The 20,018-nt window shown below is 48.0% G+C and overlaps 2 protein-coding genes across 2 annotated transcripts; one reads left to right on the forward strand and one right to left on the reverse strand.

Moving 5' to 3' along the window:
• Nucleotides 1-4,051: 4,051 nt before the first annotated feature.
• On the forward strand, nucleotides 4,052-8,790 carry LOC116576306 (olfactory receptor 10J3-like). The gene is made up of 2 exons (XM_032318407.1): nucleotides 4,052-4,346; nucleotides 7,185-8,790. The coding sequence occupies exon 2, from the start codon at nucleotides 7,419-7,421 to the stop codon at nucleotides 8,487-8,489; it is 1,071 nt and encodes a 356-aa protein (XP_032174298.1). The 5' UTR covers nucleotides 4,052-4,346; nucleotides 7,185-7,418; the 3' UTR covers nucleotides 8,490-8,790.
• Nucleotides 8,791-13,618: 4,828 nt separating this feature from the next.
• On the reverse strand, nucleotides 13,619-19,560 carry FCER1A (Fc fragment of IgE receptor Ia). Its single transcript, XM_032318409.1, has 5 exons — nucleotides 19,272-19,560; nucleotides 18,823-18,843; nucleotides 17,528-17,782; nucleotides 15,556-15,813; nucleotides 13,619-14,078 (listed from the first exon to the last, which is right to left on the reverse strand). The coding sequence occupies exons 1-5, from the start codon at nucleotides 19,435-19,437 to the stop codon at nucleotides 13,894-13,896; spliced, it is 885 nt and encodes a 294-aa protein (XP_032174300.1). The 5' UTR covers nucleotides 19,438-19,560; the 3' UTR covers nucleotides 13,619-13,893.
• Nucleotides 19,561-20,018: the final 458 nt, after the last annotated feature.

The following is a 20,018-nucleotide window of genomic DNA, read 5'->3' on the forward strand; positions in this document are numbered from 1 at the left end:
CACATCACGATTTTTTACATGTGACATACTTACATTCATTTTCTCATTATTTCTCAAATAGGCACGAATGAAACAACTTAAAACAATCCACGTGTATCATATCATGGTTCCCACAGGTCAGGTGTTCTGGTGATAGTTTGACTGGGTCCTCTGCTCAGTGCCTCACAAACTGGAATCAAAGTGTTAGCTGGGCCGCATTCTCTTCTGGACCTCGGTGTGCTTTTCCAACCTCACGTGGTTGTTGGCAGTTTGATTCCTTGTGGTTCTAGGATGGAGGCTGTGTTTCCTCACCGGCCATCTGCTGAGTTTGCTGTCTTCCTCCAGGTGCCACATGACCTCCTGGAAGTCCTCCTAAAACTTGGCAGCTTACTTCTGTAGCGTCCGCAAGAGAGGGTCCTTGCTCCTGTCTGCTAAGACAGATTTTTATAGGATGGAATGTGAGCAGGGGAGTGACATCCCTTCAGCCGTGCTGTACTCCGTTGCAGAGGGGCAAGTCCCGGCTCTGCCCATGCTCAGGAGCAGAGGATTATCCGTGGATGTGACTGATGGTGGGTCGCCTTAGGACACGTCTCCCACAATCTATTTATCTCAGAGTTGTATCTATAACTTTAACACAGTGACTTTTTTATGAGTCTATTTCTGTTGAGTGTTTTTTTTTTTTCTCCCTTCTTGATTCTTAGCCCTTTGGTCTTTTGTCCTGGTATGGTTAGTGCATTTTGATTGTATCCTGGACATTTTACACCAGAAGTCCTCAAACTTTTCCTAAAGGGGGCCAGATAGTAAATAATTCAGGATTTGTGGGCCAGATGTCTTTGTCGCATCTATTAAATGCTGCCATTGAGTGGTAGCCCAGAAGCAGCCAGAGGTAGTACATAAGTGGACGAGTGAGACCATGGCTACAAAAAGGAAAAAAATACCTTTGATTATGGTGACTGAAATTCGAATTTCGTACAATTTTCATGTGACAAAATAGTTTCCTTTTTAAACTTTTAAAAATCATTACAAAAATGGAAAGACCATCATAACAGCTTGTGGACTATGAGAAAACCAGTGGTGGGTTCCTGGGTCAGCAGGCAGTGGTTTGCTTAGTGCTCCATGTGAAAAAGTTATAAAGCTAAGCTGAGTCTCTGCATTGTAGGATCTTCTGTTTTACTTCCTAGCAGATACTTAGACTTGGGGGGAGCGATCGGTAAGTAGGCGTTGAGTGAGATTGAAGCTGGTTTCAGTCTTTGTGAGGGTTCCTTTCCACTCTACCCTCTCACCTAGAGGGTAGCCCTGAAGACAGAGCCTCTGCTCATCTTGTTTCAGTGCTTTGATCAAAGCCCGTAAACAAGAAATTACAGTTCCTTGAAGAAGCTGCAAATTGTGGGTGTTAGGCTAACATTCCTACATGTGCTTTCTTCATGGAGTCTTAGCTCCTCAGTCATTCACTGATGCGGAAGCTACGCCACCTCTTAAGAGTCATTCTAGGGGCGCCTGGGTGGCTCAGTCGTTAAGTGTCTGCTTTCGGCTCAGGTCATGATTCCAGGGTCCTGGGATCAAGCCCCGCATCAGGCTCCCTGCTCAGCAGAAGGCCTGCTTCTCCCTCTGCCTGCTGCTCCCCCTACTTGTGTGTGTGCTCTCTCTCTCTCTCTCTCTTTCTCACTATCAAACAAATAAATAAAATATTTAAAAAAAAAAAAAGAGTCATTCTAACATCACTGCAGAGACAGAAGAGCGAGAATTTAGTCCTTTTGATGGTCCGCGCGTGTGAAGAGGAGCCGGGGTGGGTGAACCCTGGAAAGCCTCACTCACTGCACTTCTCTTGTTTAACCTTGGAGTGTTCATTTGTGAAACGGAGATAGTGATACTCAGTATGCGTCTACAGCATCATGTTACCGTGCATTACTCGGAACCGCGTGAAGGACGCAGAGGGAAGGCAGCATCGGGCGCGGCACCCCGTCCTCACCGGTTCTCACCATCGTCGCTTTGTGACATCCACACTCACAGAAGGAGGAGGAGGACCAGAGCAGAGACGCGTCCATCCAAATGCCAACCAGATTAGTGGCAGAGGTGGCCACCGGACGTGGTAAACAAACACCGGTCTGCTGCTTTTCCACCATCCCCACGCTGCCTCCCTGGCTCTGTGTCCCCGGCAGTACCACCACTGAGCACAATTTCCGTTACATTCCGTCCAACCAACGGTTATGGAGAATTAATTCTGTGTCCAGACTTGTGCTAGTATTTCTTCGGAAGCCGGATTTCCAGCTTAAGGCATGGTTTCTCCTTTGTCAGGTCTGTGTGCTAGAGAAAGCTCCATAACATCTCTGTGCCTGTTTTCTCTTCCGAAGACGCATATGGTGATGGACCCCATAGATTCATCGTTAGTCTTCAGTGAAGTAACACGTACCCTGCATAGTTTAGTACTAGCGGATAAGACGTGTGTGTCAGAAATGCTAGCAATTACTTTGGTCAGTAACAGCTGTAGGTACCCCACGAGAGGAGGTGAATGAGAGTCTCCAAAGGTGAGTTATAGGAATGTAAGATCAATGCCGTGAATATGACGAGAGAGTTTAAAATGCGTGGCGGCTGAGAGCCAACTTTCACCTAGCTCAAAGCTACATTTGTCTGGGCTGCGGGGAGTTAGACGGATGTGTTCTCCGGAAGATGGCCTGGCCAGGGGCTTCAGAATGATGCGAGGTGTGAGGCGATCGGAGGAGAGCTCAGAGAGAGTGGTGAAGAGTAGAGTAAGTCACGGAAAGAAGCCACAGCACAGAGGGCACGGTCCGTGGTCTTGTACTGGTGCCGCGTGCCCTCAGATGGTGGCTGCCCTCGTGGTGAGCACAGCACAGCACACCGTTACGTAGCACACCTGAAGCTAGTGTAGCGTCACGTGTGAACTGTACTTCAATTTTTTTTTTAAAAGTATAAAAGTGAGAAAGAGAAAGGCCATACGATTTCACTGATCTGTGGAATTTAAGGAAGAAAACCAACAAGCAAAGGGGGTAAAAAGAGAGAGGCTCACCGAGAAACAGACTCTTAGCCATAGAGACAAACTGATGGTCGTGGGCGGGGGTGAAGCGGGGCGGGGAAGAAGGTGTGCACTTAGGATGAGGACCAGGTGTTGTAGGAAGTGTTGAATCACTGTGTTGTGCACCTGAAACTCATGTTAACACTGTGCCTTCACTGGCTGGGATTTAAATAAAACCTTTTTTAAAAGTTTCAAGTTCTTACAACAGAAGTCAGAGACTGGATTGCTGATGGTACCCTGGGACTTTCAACTGGCTTGAAGCGGGCTCGCTGGAGGCTCAGCCCTCTGTGTACCCGGCCGCAGGGGTCCACACTTACATCCTGCCTGACTGTCGCCGCTTCCCTTGCACCATATGTAAAGAGTCATTTCCATAAGGTCTTAAGCTTCTCTCCTTCGGCACCAGAGAAGTATGATACATACCTTAGCAGGACCATGGCCTGAACTAATACATTTTTTTTTAAAGATTTTATTTATTTATTTGACACTCAGAGACCACAAGTAGACAGAGAGGCAGGCAGAGAAAGAGGAGGAAGCAGGCTCCCTGCTGAGCAGAGAGCACAATGCGGGGCTCGATCCCAGGACCCTGGGATCATGGCCTGAGCCGAAGGCAGAGGCTTAACCCACTGAGCCACTCAGGCGCCCCCCGAACTAATACATTTTGAAATCAGCCTTTTCACCCCAGAGATTTCTCCTAAGAGCCAAGCCAACTCTCTCTCTCTCTCAAAACATTAATCCCAGGATTAGGAAATGAGCTTCCTGAGTAATGAGGTCTCTAGACACTGTGCTGTTTGGAGTGTGCCCTCTGCTATCGGTCACTTGGGAGGACTGGTGCTGTTGTGGGGGAGGAGACCCAGGTGTCTGGGACAAGCAATCTGCACCTTGTTAAGAAACCCCAAGCTGGACTTACTGCTTTGTGACCCAAAGAGGAGCTTGTGTCAGAGGAGGCGGTGAGAGTCTAGAGGAATTTAATGGGACTTGCTCTGCCCCTCACTTGCAGGCTCAGGCGCTAGAAGATGGGGTGATGCATTGTTTCCTTCCTTTCTAGTTTCGTTTCGGTATCACAATCTGGGTGTTATCCCAAGATTAGCCAGTGAAGGAGGAGTTCTTGTAAACCACAGCTCGGCTTAGTAAGATGTCAGCAACCCTCAGATAAGAAAACGTGTAGGCTTTTCGTAGGATAGCAATATTTTACAGTGATCTAAACTCAGGTAACTGATGGATTTTAAATAATTTCAGGAAAAGTATTGACAAAAACTGGAAAATGCTTTATAACTATTAGTTTAAAATCCCCGCGTGGAGGGCTGTGACTCTCAGAAGAGCGAGGAGACTACTGCTGGTGAGTTTCACTTCCTTAAGGGCGGGAGTTGGAGCATGTCGACTGTCGCGGAGTCGTCCGGGCCAGCGATGGTCTGCAGAAGGGGGTCGGGATCCCTGATCCCGAGCCTTGTGATGTTGATCACGTGGGTTGTGTGTATACGTGAGCTAATGGAGGGAGGAGGGACCTAAAACTTGAGGGACCTTCAACTGCGTCCAAGCTCCGTGAGGGCAAGGGCCGTTGCTTGGTTTCTTTGTGCTCCTGATACCGGCGCGGCACTCACAGTTCATGATGTACTCAACTCAGTCAACCCCAGAAGAAGAGGTTTTGTTTGGATTTGAAGCAAAATTTTATTATTCACAGTAGATGTAGAAAAAAAAAAAAATCCGAGATCAATGAGATAAGTTTTCCCTGGAGAAAAAAAGGTGAGTAGTATATTCATCCAAGATTGGGTCAGGGACAGGCTTTGTTTCACTTTTTTTGATCATTTATTCGGAAGGAAGAAATGGTAATAACCTCAGTGCCGAAGATACGGTCTGAATTTTGAGGTGCTGCCCGTCTGCACCCTCCCTCCCTTTTGGTCTCTCTCCTCCTTCATCTCCATTTCTTACACCCTGGATGAGGAAGCCTCCTCGTGCCCGTGTTTCTCATTTCCCCCGTCCCACTCTGTGTGCCTTTCCTGGTCGTTCTGCTGAGTCTATCCACATTACGGTGCTGGGATAGAGTTGTTTCAGGTGCTGCTAATTTAGAGCTGACTAACGGTCTGGAGAAAGAAAGAAAAAGAAATATTCTAGGCTATAGGCATGAGTAAAATCTTTTGCCAGGAAAGTGAATTTAAGTTACAAGAATAACCTGGATGAATTTCAATGTAAGTGCGCAAGGATAATGAAAACGGTGGTTTTGAGCGATGGGTTCCAAACTCTCCATTATAACATGCGTACGCGATCTGGATGTCACTACAGATTTTTCCTAGATGTATCAACGGGATGGGCTACTGTGATCTAAGAAAATGTTGGGCATCTTTAAGAGTTGGATTAAAAGCAAAACTAAAAATTGTTCTACCAGACCCATAGCTCTGCTGGGATAGTATGTAGAACAATACACAGATCCGGCCAGTGCCCTTCAAGAAAGATTTTTAAAGCACATTTAAAAAGTCCATATAAGCAATTGGAAGGGAAATGATGAAAATTATAAATCAAGGCTGGATGTGATTAAAGGCTTGTTTAAAAATCCTTCGAGCCTGGGCTGAACTCCCCTCCCTATACACACTGTTGTGTCCAACTCTTCAAATACACTAACCCCTCTACTACTCACGGTGACTCCAAAGAGGTGTTGCTATACTCAATTTACAAATGGTTTTAAATATCATGCTTCAAATTTCAGGTGGCTACTGAAGGAATTTATGCAGGCAAGCTCCATCATCAGATTTTTAAAATTTTTATCTTCATTCCAGTGGAGCTAACGTACAGCGTTGCATGAATTCCAGGTGTGTGATATAGAGGATTCAGCTCTGCCGTACACTACTCCGGGCTCATCACCATAATTATACAGTTAATCTCCTTCGCCCGTTCACCCCTTCCCGAACCACCTCCCTCTGGTAACCATCAGTGTGTTCTCTATAATAAAGAGTCCGGTTTGGGGGTTTTCTCTTTCTTTTTCTTTGTTGTATTCGTTTCTGAAGCGCCATGTGTAAGTGAGATGGGGCGGTATTTGTCCTTCTCTGACTGACTTCGCTAAGCATTAGACTCTCTGGTCCGTCCGTGTTCTTGCACATGGCAGGCTTCCATCCTCCTCCGTGGATGAGTCATGTTCCATTGTGTGTCTACGCCACATCCTTATCCGTTCATCTACTGCTGGACCCTGGGGCTGCTGGCGTAATTGGGCCATTGTAAATAATGCTGCAGTACACATACGGGTGTGTACATCTTTTTGAGTTTGCGTTTTCATATTGTTCGGGTGAATCCCATTAGCAGATTTCTTTCTTTCTTCCTTTCTTTCTTTCTTTCTTTCTGTCTGTCTGTCTGTCTGTCTTTCTTTCTTTCTTTTTTTTTTTTAAAGAATGTTATGACAACCTTCAGGAGGCAGGCTTGGACTTGGACCTCCGTTTGCAATGACAGAGCTTGACTCGGAGACCATTGCAGACCCTGCAGAGAATGATTGTGTGTGCTCAGAAGTTGGGTGTTGGTGGAAAGCACGGGGAGGAGGGGACAGAGATGACAGAATTTCAGGATTTTCTGGATGGAAAAGGATGATCCTCAGCTATGTGGTTGGAGATGATGGTTAAACATGGTATGTTCTACCAGGAGTAGATACGGGCTTAAAGGGCAAGGCTAACCCTGCCACTGTAGTCTCCAATTCTGAGCTCACATGAGAGGAGTTCCTTTCTATTCCTATCTCAGCTTGGAATGTGCAAAGTTGAAGGAAAGAGTAGACCTGGTCTTCTCCAATTAGGTGAGTTTCTCTTTGCTCTCATACTAGGAAAACCCATTCCCTACTTGAAGGGACATCCTTGGATTCGTTCCATCCTGTTTTTTGCTCGAATTCAAGGAGTTAAGCTGCGTACCTGCTGGGCCTTATCAAACCATTGTCCATGGCCCTGGAAGATACTTGGTGCGGGGTTTTCAGGAGGAACTTTTTATTGAAATGCTCCCATTTCTAGTCTTTCATGATCACTGGGTATTTTTAGGGTCAGGGCTTAGGGAAGTGAAGCCTAGGACATAGGTAGGGTTCTGGGGGAGCAGAAATCTTGGCAGGCTGGGGCTGGAGCACTGGGCGGTGACAGTGCATTCTGACCAGTGTCGGAAGGCTGGCGGCCTCAGCTCTTTTCTGTCTTCCACTTTACTTACTATTCCTCACCAGATCCTTCCCAGCTAATTCAAGAGCATTTGAGGAGGAACTACAGTGCTGAGCTTCTTCCTTGACCTGGACTCACCTCACCAGTGTCTGGGTAATTACTTCCACTCATCTTTCCTTTACTCTGTCTCTACTGTTCCTCCCAGATCACTCTCTGCCATCAGTCTCAGGGTCCTGGGGTAATACTTCTGTAGAGCTGAAGAAGAGGGTGGGCAAAGGTGATGACAGCAGCAGATACTGATGACTCTTGAGGTCCGGGGCATTGCTCAGCTGATGGACACACTTTTTACTGAAGGCCTTGGGTTAGCCTACTCTCTTTTGTGGTTGGTTCATCACACCTGTGCTTTGCCCAGACCTAGACCTCTCTCAATGTCAATGCCAAACTCCAGTGCTGTGACCCAGTTCCTTTTGGAAGGGTTCTCCAGCTTTGGGTGGCATCACAGGCTTGTGTTCTTTGTTGTCTTTCTAACTCTGTACCTGCTGACTCTCTCTGGCAATGTTGTCATCGTGACTATTATACGCCTGGACCGTCACCTCCACACCCCCATGTACTTCTTCCTGAGCATGCTGTCCCTCTCTGAGACCTGCTACACTGTGGCCATCATTCCCCGTATGCTTTCTGGACTCCTGAGCCCCCAACAGCCCATTGCTGTCCAAGACTGTGCCACTCAGCTCTTCTTCTATCTCACCTTCGGCATCAACAACTGCTTCCTGCTCACGGCCATGGGCTACGACCGCTATGTGGCCATCTGCAACCCGCTACGGTACTCGGTCATCATGAGTAAAGAGGTCTGTGTCCAGTTAGCATCCGGATCACTGGGAATTGGTCTGGGCATGGCCATTGTCCAGGTAACATCTGTGTTTGGTCTGCCCTTCTGTGACGCCTTTGTCATTTCTCACTTCTTCTGTGACGTGAGGCCCCTGCTGAAGCTGGCCTGCACGGACACCACTGTCAACGAGATCATCAACTTTGTCGTCAGCGTCTGTGTCCTGGTTCTACCCATGGGCCTGGTCTTCATCTCCTACGTCCTCATCATCTCCACCATCCTTAAGATCGCCTCAGCCGAGGGCCGGAAGAAGGCTTTCGCCACCTGCGCCTCCCACCTCACGGTGGTCATCATCCACTATGGCTGCGCCTCCATCATCTACCTCAAGCCCAAGTCCCAGAGTTCCCTGGGGCAGGACAGACTCATCTCGGTGACCTACACGGTCATCACCCCCCTGTTGAACCCTGTCGTGTACAGCCTGAGGAACAAGGAGGTCAAGGATGCTCTGCACAGAGCTGTGGGGTGGAGGCCCCTTTCCTCGTAGCAAGACAAGATTGTTGAAAGCCTTTCACTTGATTTTGTAAATGTATGTTGATTTTAATGCTGTTTCAATAATTCTTTTAAGTATGAGATCAAGAAGAACAGACTAAAGTAAGGGGAACCAAAACTGTGGGCTTCTGTTTGGGTTTGTCACGGTTTCCTATGCCCTTGTTCAGAGAGGATAAAAAGTGGCCTGGCACAGAGAGATAGATGGTTCTGGCAGCTGCATGGCTCAGTCTGCTAAGCATCTGCCTTCAGCTCAGGTCATGATCCCAGAGTCCTGGGACTGAGTCCCACGTCCAGCTCTGCACTCAGCGGGAGTCTGCCTGACCCTCTCCCTTTACCCCTCGCCCCTCCCCCCACTCATTCTCTCTGTCTCTCTGACAAATAAATAAATGAATAAAAAATGGCTTGGCAAATGCTCAAGACTAGAGGGGAAAGGTTTACCTGCCTAGGTCACGCCCACCGGTGTCCTATCACACATGAGTGCACACAGCTACGCAACTCCATCGAGACATAAAATCAGCCGCGTCCAGAAAGCCCATGAACAAAGTATTTGGAAGCCACCTCCGAAAGACTTTCACTGTTGTTGGTGGGGATGTAGGAGTAGTTTGTGCAAACTTTTTAAGTAGCGAGGAGACCTATGTGTATTCTTTTCTGTGGACATTGAGGACTTTCTCGTAATCTGCTTTTGCTAACGCTGATATCTCAGAACAGCCTGAGGAATCTTCAGGAGGCTGAAGGGGTGGAGGCAGTTCCGAGTGGTGGTAGGGCCCTACCTGGCCATTCCTGGGAATGCGGGATGCAAATGTGGGGAAGCAAAAAGTCATCAGCTCCCGAGAGCACCGAAGCGGGTTGTCCACAGCTGGAAGTTGGCTAGGTGAGAAAACACCAGATGTAAAGGGAGCATGTTGAAAAGTTCAACACCTTCCATGTTTCCAGCCCAGGAGTAAAAAGCACAGAGGTTGGAAGGAGCCAAGAAAAGCATAGTTCTTTCACAGGGTAGACCTAAACTGTTTGATAGGGTGTTAGAAGTGTAAGCACTTTAACTACAACTCCTGAAAACACTTATTAATGAGCAGAAGTCTGAAGCTTGACTTAAATAAAAACTTTCTGGTAAGCTCCTAAGCCTGCAGAGGTTAATCTACTGAAGTTTCTTCTGAGATACCCCCAACTTAAAAACGGACTTTAACACAGCATTCCTGTTTGAGCGTCACAGAGGGTGAACACGTGTGCTCTGGTGGGTCCTTTTTCCCTCATCTTCGGCTTCACTCTGGCCTCTGCACTGAGGAATGAGCATACGCACTCTGAGTTCCAGACACAGCTCCCATGTCCCCGCAACTCAGTTGACCCCACGGGGTGACCCTGCAGAGGCAAGATAGCACTTGTGAGAGTGTCCTGAGGTCTGCCGGTTGCGGGGGATGGGACAAGAGAGTGGAAATTAACAAATTCTCTGAATCCAGTTAATATGTCTGACTTTTCAAAAACATTAGCATGTGAAGGTAACCCGGAGGCCAAGATACCTTTGCTTTCATGTCCGGATTTCTAGAAACAACGTGCATTGCTGTGAGAATAGTCGAAATTATAAAAATTCCTGGGCTTAGTGATTCTTCTTTATCCAGATAAAAAGCCATGAGGTAGAGTCTGATGCCCGGGGCCTCACTCTCTTCTAGCACAGTCGTACTCAGTGGGTGCCGTGCAACCCTCCCCAGATGGCACACCTTCGGGACCCACACATTCGTTCCCACAGGCTGCCAGGAGGGTGTTGGGCCCGCAGCAGTCAGTCGAGTGGCTCTTTGGAAATTGTTCTTGCTGAAGAGCTACTTTCTCCAGAGTCACACGTCTCCCAGGGCACCCTGCCTCCAAAGACTTGCCTACCTCAGGCTGTAAAGACGGGCCCCCAGACCTCCGTCTAAGAGGATTACAAGGGGCCGTCCCAGCTCCAGGGCTCTTGTCTGTGAGACGGTTTGAGGTTCGCTGTGGCACTTCAGCTTCTCCCTCTGCGGGGCTCCACCGCCTTCCCTCTCACACGGGTGTTGGCGCTGAGGGCACTCCCTGAGAAACCTGTCACATTTCAGTCGGTTTCGGAATCTGTTTCTGAGGATCCTCATCTGCAGCGTTTTAGGATCCTGTTTCTAGAACGCCACTTGGCAAGCAGAGGACCCAGATTGTTCACCCTGATATATTCTAGTGAGGGCTGAAGGCCAGTGGCTCCTATATTTCAATTTTTTAAAAAGATCATCCTATTAATTGAAGTATATTTTCTGGGGCTCAATTTAGTTGATATAGTAGTAGGGTATTATCCTCTTGGAATCTGAGGGGGGAAAAATAACAGTTGGAACTTCTCTCAAAATCCACAAGAAGTCATTCTTTTATCTTCAGAGGTTTGACTGCAAGCAATTTTCAGTTGCATTGCAGCCCTGGATTTCCATTCAGTTACCTTGCAGGGAGATGGCGGACCAGTCTTGGTGATATTTTTAAAATTTCAAATACAGGAAAGGCTAAATGTGAGGCTATGTTATTCCAATTTTCAGGAAGGGAAAGAGTGTGTGTGCTACAAGTGATGGGCACAAGCTAACTTGATAGCGATCCTGGGCACCGTCGTAGGTAAAGGTTTGGGGTGGAAACTGGATTGCTCTGGTGGTTGATGAAGCCACCTGAGCTCGGTGAGTAACTGTCCAGAGCTGGGCAGACAACTTAAGGCAGGAAGACAGGACCACTCTGCCAGGTTATCTAGCGACCCAGGCTGGCAGATGGCTCTGGCATTCTCAACATAAAGCTCCCATCTCTGGGGTCGGGGAGATGGTCCTGTTGTCCCACTTCCCGTTTCATGAGAAGAGAGAAAGAGCAAAGCCTTTCTCCGAACACTCAATTCCCCAACATACTGACAAGGTGGATCTTTGGTCCGACTTCAAAGCGACCAAGGGAATTTGTCATTCCCTGGCCACCAGGAGGGAGTTCACTGAGTTGATTTTCAAAAAAATACAGTCTCTATTATTGGGAATTCACGATGATTTGCGGCAGCCATTTTGGAACAGCAGCTGTGGAAGAGAAAATTTGCCCTGTGAGCTGGACCAGACCAATGTGGTGAGAGACGGGGCAGCAGACGAGGCCCAAGAGTGACGCGGGGGTGGGTCATCTCTACTTCAATCACCGGTATGACATACGTACTCCCTCTCTGGCATAGACAAAGTATCATATATATATATATATATGAAAACACATCTTTTTAATGTCATATTTTAGAACGCCACAAAATTTTTAAGCCCTGATTCTGTTCTACATTCCATATGAACAAGCAATGTATGGAAAGAAAGAAAACAGGAAGAAATGAATGGTAGGGAGAAGTCTCCCACAAACCTGAGATTCAGATCACGGAAAAGCACGGCAAAGAGTATGTGGAGGACGAAAGGACAATTCACACCAGAGCTTCTTGGGGATGCATTCTGAGCCTGTGAGCCTGTGTAGTCACCTCATGGAAAGTAGGCTCCACCAAGGATAGGACGCCTGGGTTCAAGGAAGCTTAGAGTCCACCTAGTCCAAAACCCTCTTTTTACAAAGAAATGGAATCTCAGACACTGGCAAGTGGCTTTTTCCAGTCACACAGCTAGTTCACAGTGGCCTGAAGATCCAGGTTCGTGCCCTCTGAAGAGCCCTTGCAAGCTTGGGTGGGGAGAAAGGGGAGGTGGAGGTGAACTGTGATACTCCAGAACCGAGAAAACCCCTCAGAAGTTGTAGCTCGAGCTGATCAAGCCTGGGCTTTCTTTTTTTCTTTCTTTCTTTTTTTAAAGATTTTATTTATTTATTTATAAATAAATAAAGAGAGACACAGAGAGAGAGAGGTCACAAGTAGGCAGAGCAGCAGGCAGAGAGAGAGAGAGTGAAGCAGGCTCCTTGCTGAGCAGAGAGCCTGATGTGGGGCTTGATCCCAGGACCCTGAGACCATGATCTGAGCTGAAGACAGAGGCTTAACCCACTGATCCACCCAGGTGCCCCAAGCTTAGACTTTCTTTCCATGTTAAATACCCCTTAACCCTTCACTCTGTATCATCTGGGCTCAGATCCAACAAAGGAATAAGTCGCTTGCTCTCTGGTCTGATGTGTATGATGCCGTGTCTAGGACGCTGTGAAGCATAATGTCATTAGTGAAGGTGGCGGCAAGACCATGGTCTCGAGGTCTCATGGATCTCCTGTCTTCCCTTAAAGTCAGGGGAAGTGTCCAGAACAACACCAAGGAGCCTTCTTTGGGGACTTTTCCTGGCCTCTTGTTGCAAGAAAAATCTTTTCTCTGCCTGTGAAGTCAAGTGACATGGCTCTTCATGGGAATCTGGTCATTTCTTACCGCTCTGAAATGATTGCAATGGAGGGGAGAGGGTGAGTGGGATGTTAAGGAGATACATACCAGATACCTACATTAAGAAAGGAAAAAAAAAAAGCTCCAATATTTTTCTCTGCTTTGTGGTCCAAAAACACCTTTTGGAAAAAAATGGGACTTCTCAGTCTCATGGATATTTACAAATTTCCCCCTAGATTCACTTCCTCTTTATGTTAGTAATTGTTCTAAAACATAGTGAAGCTATGGATACTCTGATATCTCGTTGGCTTGTGAACTCATGGTCAGCACTGACAATAGGTTGCCTCTCTTCCCTAACCCTTTCCCTAGGCCCCCGTCCAACTGTCTCCATGGGCATAGGTGGGGTGGGGGATGAGAGAATGAAGACTGGGTCTTTGCCTGAGATCTTTCTGTTTTCAGAGCTGAGAGTCTTGGTGATAATTATTTGCTGGGGCTTCTCCAAGATGTTTAGTTCAGTTGCTATAAGAGGGTATTCAAGATACAAGTTTGGGAGATGTTGGGAGGAAAAACAATCAAAGGGAAAATCTTAGACTGAGCCCCATCCCCAGAGTCCTAGGGATCAAGATTTCCTCAGATCCAGAAGGAGCTAGAAGCTCATGAGGGGTATGTTGAAGTGAAAGCATAAAAATGGTCAATCTCACCAGCATCTCCCCATGTCTTTGTAGTCCCAGTCTAGATGTAGAGCAGTTGAGAGAAGACATCTATAGTCTAGAACTTCATGGTTCTTGCCTCTAGAAATAAAAAAGAAACTAGCAAGCCTCAAATACTCAGAAGCATCATGTTACCTGGTTTCATACCTTTTTATTCAGGCTGTACCTGTCTCTGACAGATGCTAATAAATGAACCTACTCATTTTTTAACTTATTTAACAGACATTTATTGAGCAGTTACAATTACATGTCACTTAATCAGTTTGAGTTGGTTAATGAAGCAGTTCTATAAAGCCTTGAGTGCAGACCATCCTGTGTGCATTGGGAGCTGTGTCTGACGATGGAGAAGCGATTGCTGATGCTGGAAAGAAGTTGTTGTTGCTAACGGTTCTTAAGCAGGGACATCATTTCTTTTCAGGATCTGGCTTTTTGTTCTTTCTGGTCCTCTGAGTCTTCAAGATCAGTGTCAGCTGCTGCTGGGTCAAGATAAATAGTCCTGTGTCCACAGCAAACAGAATCACCACCAACAATGGGATCAGAAATTGTAGCCAGGAGGTTTTCCTTTGGTGAACACTGTGGTCGAGGTAATCTAGATGCAACAAGAAACACAAGTCATATGAAGAACTGATGAATGAGGCCCAGGACATCATCCCCCTAAGAGAAGGACCTCGCCTGGTGCTTTGTCTTCTAGCGCCAGCATGACATGGCATCTAGGACTAGAGAGCAACACCCACGGATTTAGGTACCTCTGTCCATGTTTCCTGGAGCCCAGGGACTCCTGAGATCTCCTTCATAGCTCCTGCCTACAGCTCTTCTAGCCAGTCTGTCTGAGGGGGAAGGTCATAGGAAAGGTGAACCCTTTATTTGGGCTCACAGTACCAGTGCCCCCATATGAGTTGGGGGTGGACAGGAGAAGTGAGGGCTGGGGTGGGGGCGGCCACTGCCTCATTTCTGAATTGTTCATCATTTACCACCTGCCTGTCGGGTGAAACAAAGACTCTGGACCAGAGCTTCTTCAAAATAATCCTCTCTCCTGTGGCTCTGTTATTCTGTTTGCAAGGCATTGATTTTTGTGATTATCGTAGACTGTAGAGCCCCAGAATATTATAGCCAGAACACCCCCCCGCCCGCCTGAGGTCACCTCGACCAACAGCTTTCAGCACAGGCTGCACATGACCATTACCTGAAAGGGCTTTTAAAAATACCAATGCCTAGTCCTCCAAACCAAGTAAATCAGAATCTCAGGCGGTGAGAGGCAGACACCAGTATTTCTAAAGATCCCCACGGGGCATCTGGGCCAGATCCTTTACTTTGCAGATAAGGGTACCAGAAGGCCAACAACAATTAAATAGCACTTGGGTCTCAGACTAGTTAACAGAAAATTGGCATTAAAACTTCATTCTGGCTTCCAGTCTCATGCTTTTTTAGGCATTAGAATGAGCCAAATCTGCCAAGCAAAAAAAAAAAAATTCTAATTTCCTCCTTGCGAGGCAGATATTCCAAAGGCTCCCTCTCTTCTCTGGAGGTAGGTAGGAGCATCTTTATCTTTGGCAGTGGAGGCAGCCCACCAGCCTGCTCTCCTCAGGAGGCTCTGCCTCCTCCTGACTCAGGCACCCAGTCTGCTGGCCGTGGGTCTCCTTCCTCAGCCCTCCTCCGCCAGTGTGGCGTCTCCAAGCTCCTCACAGCCTGCCTGCCTTTAACTCGGAGACTCCCTTTCAGTTTGATAAATTAAGTGTGCGCCCAGGAGCAGCAGAGGCTTTGAGAGCACACTAGGAATTGTGATCGTTATGGTTGGGTAACGCTTAACAGGCTACATGTCCACTTCCCAATATTTGCATTTAGTCCTCATAGAAACCCCACATTGTGAGCCAGTGTCACTGCTGCCAGCAAACCAATAAGGGCTCCAAGACCGGGCGTGTGTCACAGCCTGGGCCCCTGCCCACGGGCCGGCGGACCCGGCAAGGCACACCCACTGTCCCCTGCTGGACACTTCAGCCGTTTCAGGCTGGGGGGGTCTCTCTCTCCCCCTTCCCCTACCATGGGCCCCCCTTCCTTTACCAACTCACTCTTTTTCACAATGATGTTGATGGTGTCGGAGGTATGATTTTGCTTCTTAATCCAGCCCGTGCAGTAATAACTGCCGTTATCCTTTATTGTGGCGTTGGGGATGGACATTTCGAAGTTTTCATACCCGTACTTGAGGGCTTTGCCATTCCTGTAGTAGGTCACCTTGGTGACGTTCCAATTCTTCCAGCTGTGGCACCTGATGTGGAAGGACTCACCCTCCGTCAGCTCCTCGGGAGCGGCTTGAAGGAGCAGCCACTCTGAAGACCATTCGTTAGGTTGTGTAAGAGCAAACGGATAGACAGACACAGGGAGAGACACAAGATAAAAGTGGTCACTCACAGGGCATGTGGCAGGAACCATGGTTTATCATGAACCCATTTCTTGGCTCATAAAGTCAATAAAAAAGGAAACACAAAATAATGCTTAGAATCTGTCCTCTATACGGATCAATCCTCTCTCCTCCTGAAAAGTGAGTCTGGGGCCATCAGACCACTCTGATGTTTCTGCAGAGCTGGTCCATGGGCAGCCTGAAAGCCAGTGCTCCCTTCAGCTCCATCGGTGCCAGTTCTGGTTACTAAAGAGGTATAAAAGTCTCCTGTCCAGGGAGTCCTCCCCTAGAGGCAGGTCTGTTTTGTCCTCTTGCCTCTTAGAGGCTCCCTAGCTCTACCCTTAATCATAGCTGGCTCCCAAACTCCCCCAGAACATGACTGCCAATTTCAATGATGTGTGCCTAGTTACTCACTGATGTCCTCTTCCTCACCTGGCTCCATACTCCAGGAGGCCAGGAGTCATATCTGATCCTTGCATTATATCCCTAATGCCCAACACCGTTACCTTGGAGAGGGCAGTTACTCAGCAAATACTTGTTAACAATGATTCTGTATAATACAAGAGTCAGGTTCTCTGGCTAATGTCATTGTAGGTACTGAACCACACTCAGGGGCACCTGGGTGGCTCAGTGGGTTAAGCCTCTGCTTTCGGCTCGAGGTCATGATCTCAGGGTCCTGGGATCGAGCCCCACATTGGGCTCTCTGCTCAGCAGGGAGCTTGCTTCTCCCTCTCCCTCTGCCTGCCACTCCCCCTGCTTGTGCTCTCTGCCTCTCTCTGTCAAATAAATAAATAAAATCTTTAAAAAAAAAATTGAAACACACTCACTGAAGGAGAATTTTGAACTAAAATCTGGCTGGGTTGTGCAGTCAGTTTATTTCAGAGCAATCCTGGAGTTTTCCAGAACCTCGTCCGAGGAAATGAGTAAGCTACTGCACGCTGCTCTACTTCGTACCTGGGATTTGCCTCCGGATGCTACCACACCTCTTTTCACTCAAAAGGAAAATACAAAGGGTGTTTATCCTTTAAAATATATTTGCATTAGAAAAATAAAGCAAAGTACATCCATGACCTCGCCCTATCAGTGAAATCCTTCCTCTGTCCGTCTGGCATTTACTAACCAACCACGTAAGTCTGAGCGTGTGGTGCCGCTTGTTGGCAGCGGAGGAGTCACAGAGTGGAAACACACGTAGGGTTTGTTCTTCAGTAAAAGTGAAGGTCAGGAGGAGTCTACGCGATGTCTTTCAAAACCAAGAGTGCAACCCGATATCCAGGTTGCGGTGCGTGGAAATCGTGAACAAATTTCACAATCAGACATTTCGGTTCTATTTCAGACGTTCAGCTCCTTGCGACCTTCACACACCCAGCCCGCCACCGGCACGCGTCGTACACACCTGCCCCAGGCAGCGGAGAGACGGTGGAGCAGAGGGATAATGCCGGGAGGTGGGAGACGGCGAGAACATAGAAAGCAGCAAGGCTTGGCTGGAGTCAGTAAGGACGGAAGAAGAGTGATGGGCAGGTCTTGAGTGAGAGACTCGAGTCCCACCCCTGTGCATAGCCCTGGAATGACTTGACCTCTCCCCATCTTGGGGTGGGCCATTCCTCATATGGAGGAATCCATTGTTCCATAGTGCTGGAACTTACCTGAGAAGACTTCTAGGTACACAGGATCGCTCTCGTTGGATTCTTTGTCCCGACACCTGTATTCCCCACTGTCCTGAGGGCGCGCTTTCACAATGTTGAAGCGTGAAGTTTTGTTTTCCAAAAGTCTTTCGTTGTGGGTCCACATCGCAGAGGTGACTTCAAGGGAGTTGTTCTCATAGCATATAAGAGTCACATTGTCATATTTCAATACTCTATTCCATGGCGGGTTCAAGGACACCATAGGTTTCGAGATATCTTGGAGGAGATCAAATTGTGGAAAGAGATGTAAGGGGGGTGGGGAGAGAAAACTGTCCAGGCTCTAGAGTACAGACATGGCAATAGTCCCTCAGTGAGTGGTCTGTCTACCCCTGAACGGCCACTAATAAGAAACTGTCCTGATTCCTAGGATCACAGAAGAAGGGGATAGTGCTGTGGCTCCAGAGAACTCCCAACCTAGGGAGAAAGATAGGACGCAAGTGTGGGGTATTGAAAAAACAAACAAGCCAGTGAGGACTGCAGCCTCTGGTCAGGCAGAGGCGATGTCTGTCCTGTTCAGCCCTAGCTCAGCACAGTGGCTGGTACAAAGTACGTGTTCATTAAATATTTACTGAGTGGATGAATGCGTGAATAATGGATGAATAAATGTGTTGGACTAGATGAAACATAGTCTCTCCGAGCTCTAAATTTTTATGACTATTTAACTGTGAATGCATATGGAGTGAAAAATACATGTCAATTCTGGAAGGAAGTGAGAAGCGCCGAGAGAATCAGCCTTAATAGGTTTTCAGGAACAAAGAGATGCGGTACAGATTTAACCAAAGCCTAGGAAGTGGCAGGTGGTGAGGAGGAAGAATGCAGAAACGGAGCTAGACTTGGACCCAAAGGACTTGTGTCAGAAGCTGGCCCTTGGCTAGCTGTGAGACCTCCAGCAAGGCTCTCACTCGAGCAAAAGCCTCAACTACAAGATGGCGACCGTACTAAGATGATGTTGTAGGGACTGACTGAGGTTGTGTGGTAGTGCCTGGGCAGCTCTCGAACGTCGAGATGTTCCACAGACATGGTTGTTGCCTGTAATGAGGTGGGTGCCTCAGGGGAATGAGGTGGTTCTTTTGAAGCCATCAAACGGGGGAAAGAAAGAAGACAGGCAGCGGGGAAGTGGGGCTCGGGTTGGACAGAGAGGAGCAGATGCTTAATCACTAGAAAGCCGAGGAGACAGGGTGAAGGGGAACAGTGAGGTGGGGAGCCATGCCCAGCCATGTGGGGGCTGACAGAGCAAGGACAGGGGACTGGCTTACCTGCTGACACACCATGTGGAGCTGCAAAAGTCCAGAGAAGATAAGTTAGTGGCCAAGTGCCGCCTTCTGGGACTCTAGGACAGGGGTCTGGTAACAGGGGTCAGGTCTACATCTGTGGAGTTTTAAGGGCCAAGCGTCTTCTCAGGAACCTGACCCAGAGAGAGAAGGAACTTTTCTCTTTCCTTTGTCCTCCCTCCCTTGCCCTTTGGGAGACGCCAGAGAGATGGCAAGGAGAGGTTTTGGGGATGGCTCCCCCTTAAGCCTTGCTCAGCCCAATTTGCCCTGCTCTACAGCTTGTGTCCTTTACAGAACCCCCAGGAGACGCACTGTGGTTTGCATGTGACCTAGAACAAGCCACCACGAAAACTGTCAATGCTCCTACCCCAGCTGCCACCCAGATCCATCTTGGCCCCTCCAGGGTGGGGTGGTGTCCCTGAACGTCTACTTACAGAAGAGAAGCAACACCATCCACAGCAGGACAGGGCCTCCCATGGGAACAGACATCTCCTCTGCGGCCCCCAAGTGCAAATTGGACTGGAGACTTGAAGCCTTAAAATAGACTTGAAGCCAAAAAGGAGAAGGAAATGTTTTCTGTATCATATCTGGTTCACTCATCAGCTGCGCCTCGGTTTGCCTTCTCTGGCAATAATAGTCAGAATGGTGCCTAATTGGGCAATTTCACATTCACCAGCTAGTGCTCTCCCGTGCCGGGCCAGCGAGTGCTGAAATTCGGTTGTGGTTCTCCGAAGCTGCCATCCCGCTTATTACCTAATTTCCTGCTGGCCCACCCACTCCCCGGTCTACATGTTTTCATCTCATTCCCTGAAGATCCGTTATTGGAGCAGCCAAAATGGGGCCATTCTCAGACCCCTTCTCTTCCACTGGGTCTTGATGGAGCTCCCAACTCAGGATGACGGATGTTAGACCATAGCATATATGGATCTGGGTCTATTCTATAATTTATTTCCTTCCCCAGCTATTGCCCATTTTAACATGCCCGCCGCCCTTCCTCCTTTAAATCTACACCAGTTCGGAGCACCCCCAGAACCACTTTGACTATTCCGTGTTTTAGCTCTAGGCCGGAGCTGGTCACCTTCCCCCAGGATTCGGTATTGATGACAATGCCGGAGATGACAGCACCACAAATTCTGTAGTCATTACCACTTACGAGGCTTTTTTCACAGGTGGTATTTGTC

The sequence above is a fragment of the Mustela erminea genome, chromosome 17 (genome assembly GCF_009829155.1).
Source record: "Mustela erminea isolate mMusErm1 chromosome 17, mMusErm1.Pri, whole genome shotgun sequence".
Lineage (NCBI taxonomy): Eukaryota > Metazoa > Chordata > Mammalia > Carnivora > Mustelidae > Mustela > Mustela erminea.

What these genes read in the sequence shown, in the direction of transcription:
- LOC116576306 (XM_032318407.1), top strand. Translation starts at nt 7,419, where the DNA reads ATGACTCTTGAGGTCCGGGGCATTGCTCAGCTGATGGACACACTTTTT.
- FCER1A (XM_032318409.1), bottom strand. Translation starts at nt 19,437, where the DNA reads ATGAGTGAACCAGATATGATACAGAAAACATTTCCTTCTCCTTTTTGG. An exon ending in GATGGTGTTGCTTCTCTTCT is followed by an intron (nt 18,844 to 19,271) that starts GTAAGTAGACGT and finishes GGACTTTTGCAG; the next exon opens with CTCCACATGGTGTGTCAGCA. An exon ending in GTACCTAGAAGTCTTCTCAG is followed by an intron (nt 15,814 to 17,527) that starts GTAAGTTCCAGC and finishes AATGGTCTTCAG; the next exon opens with AGTGGCTGCTCCTTCAAGCC.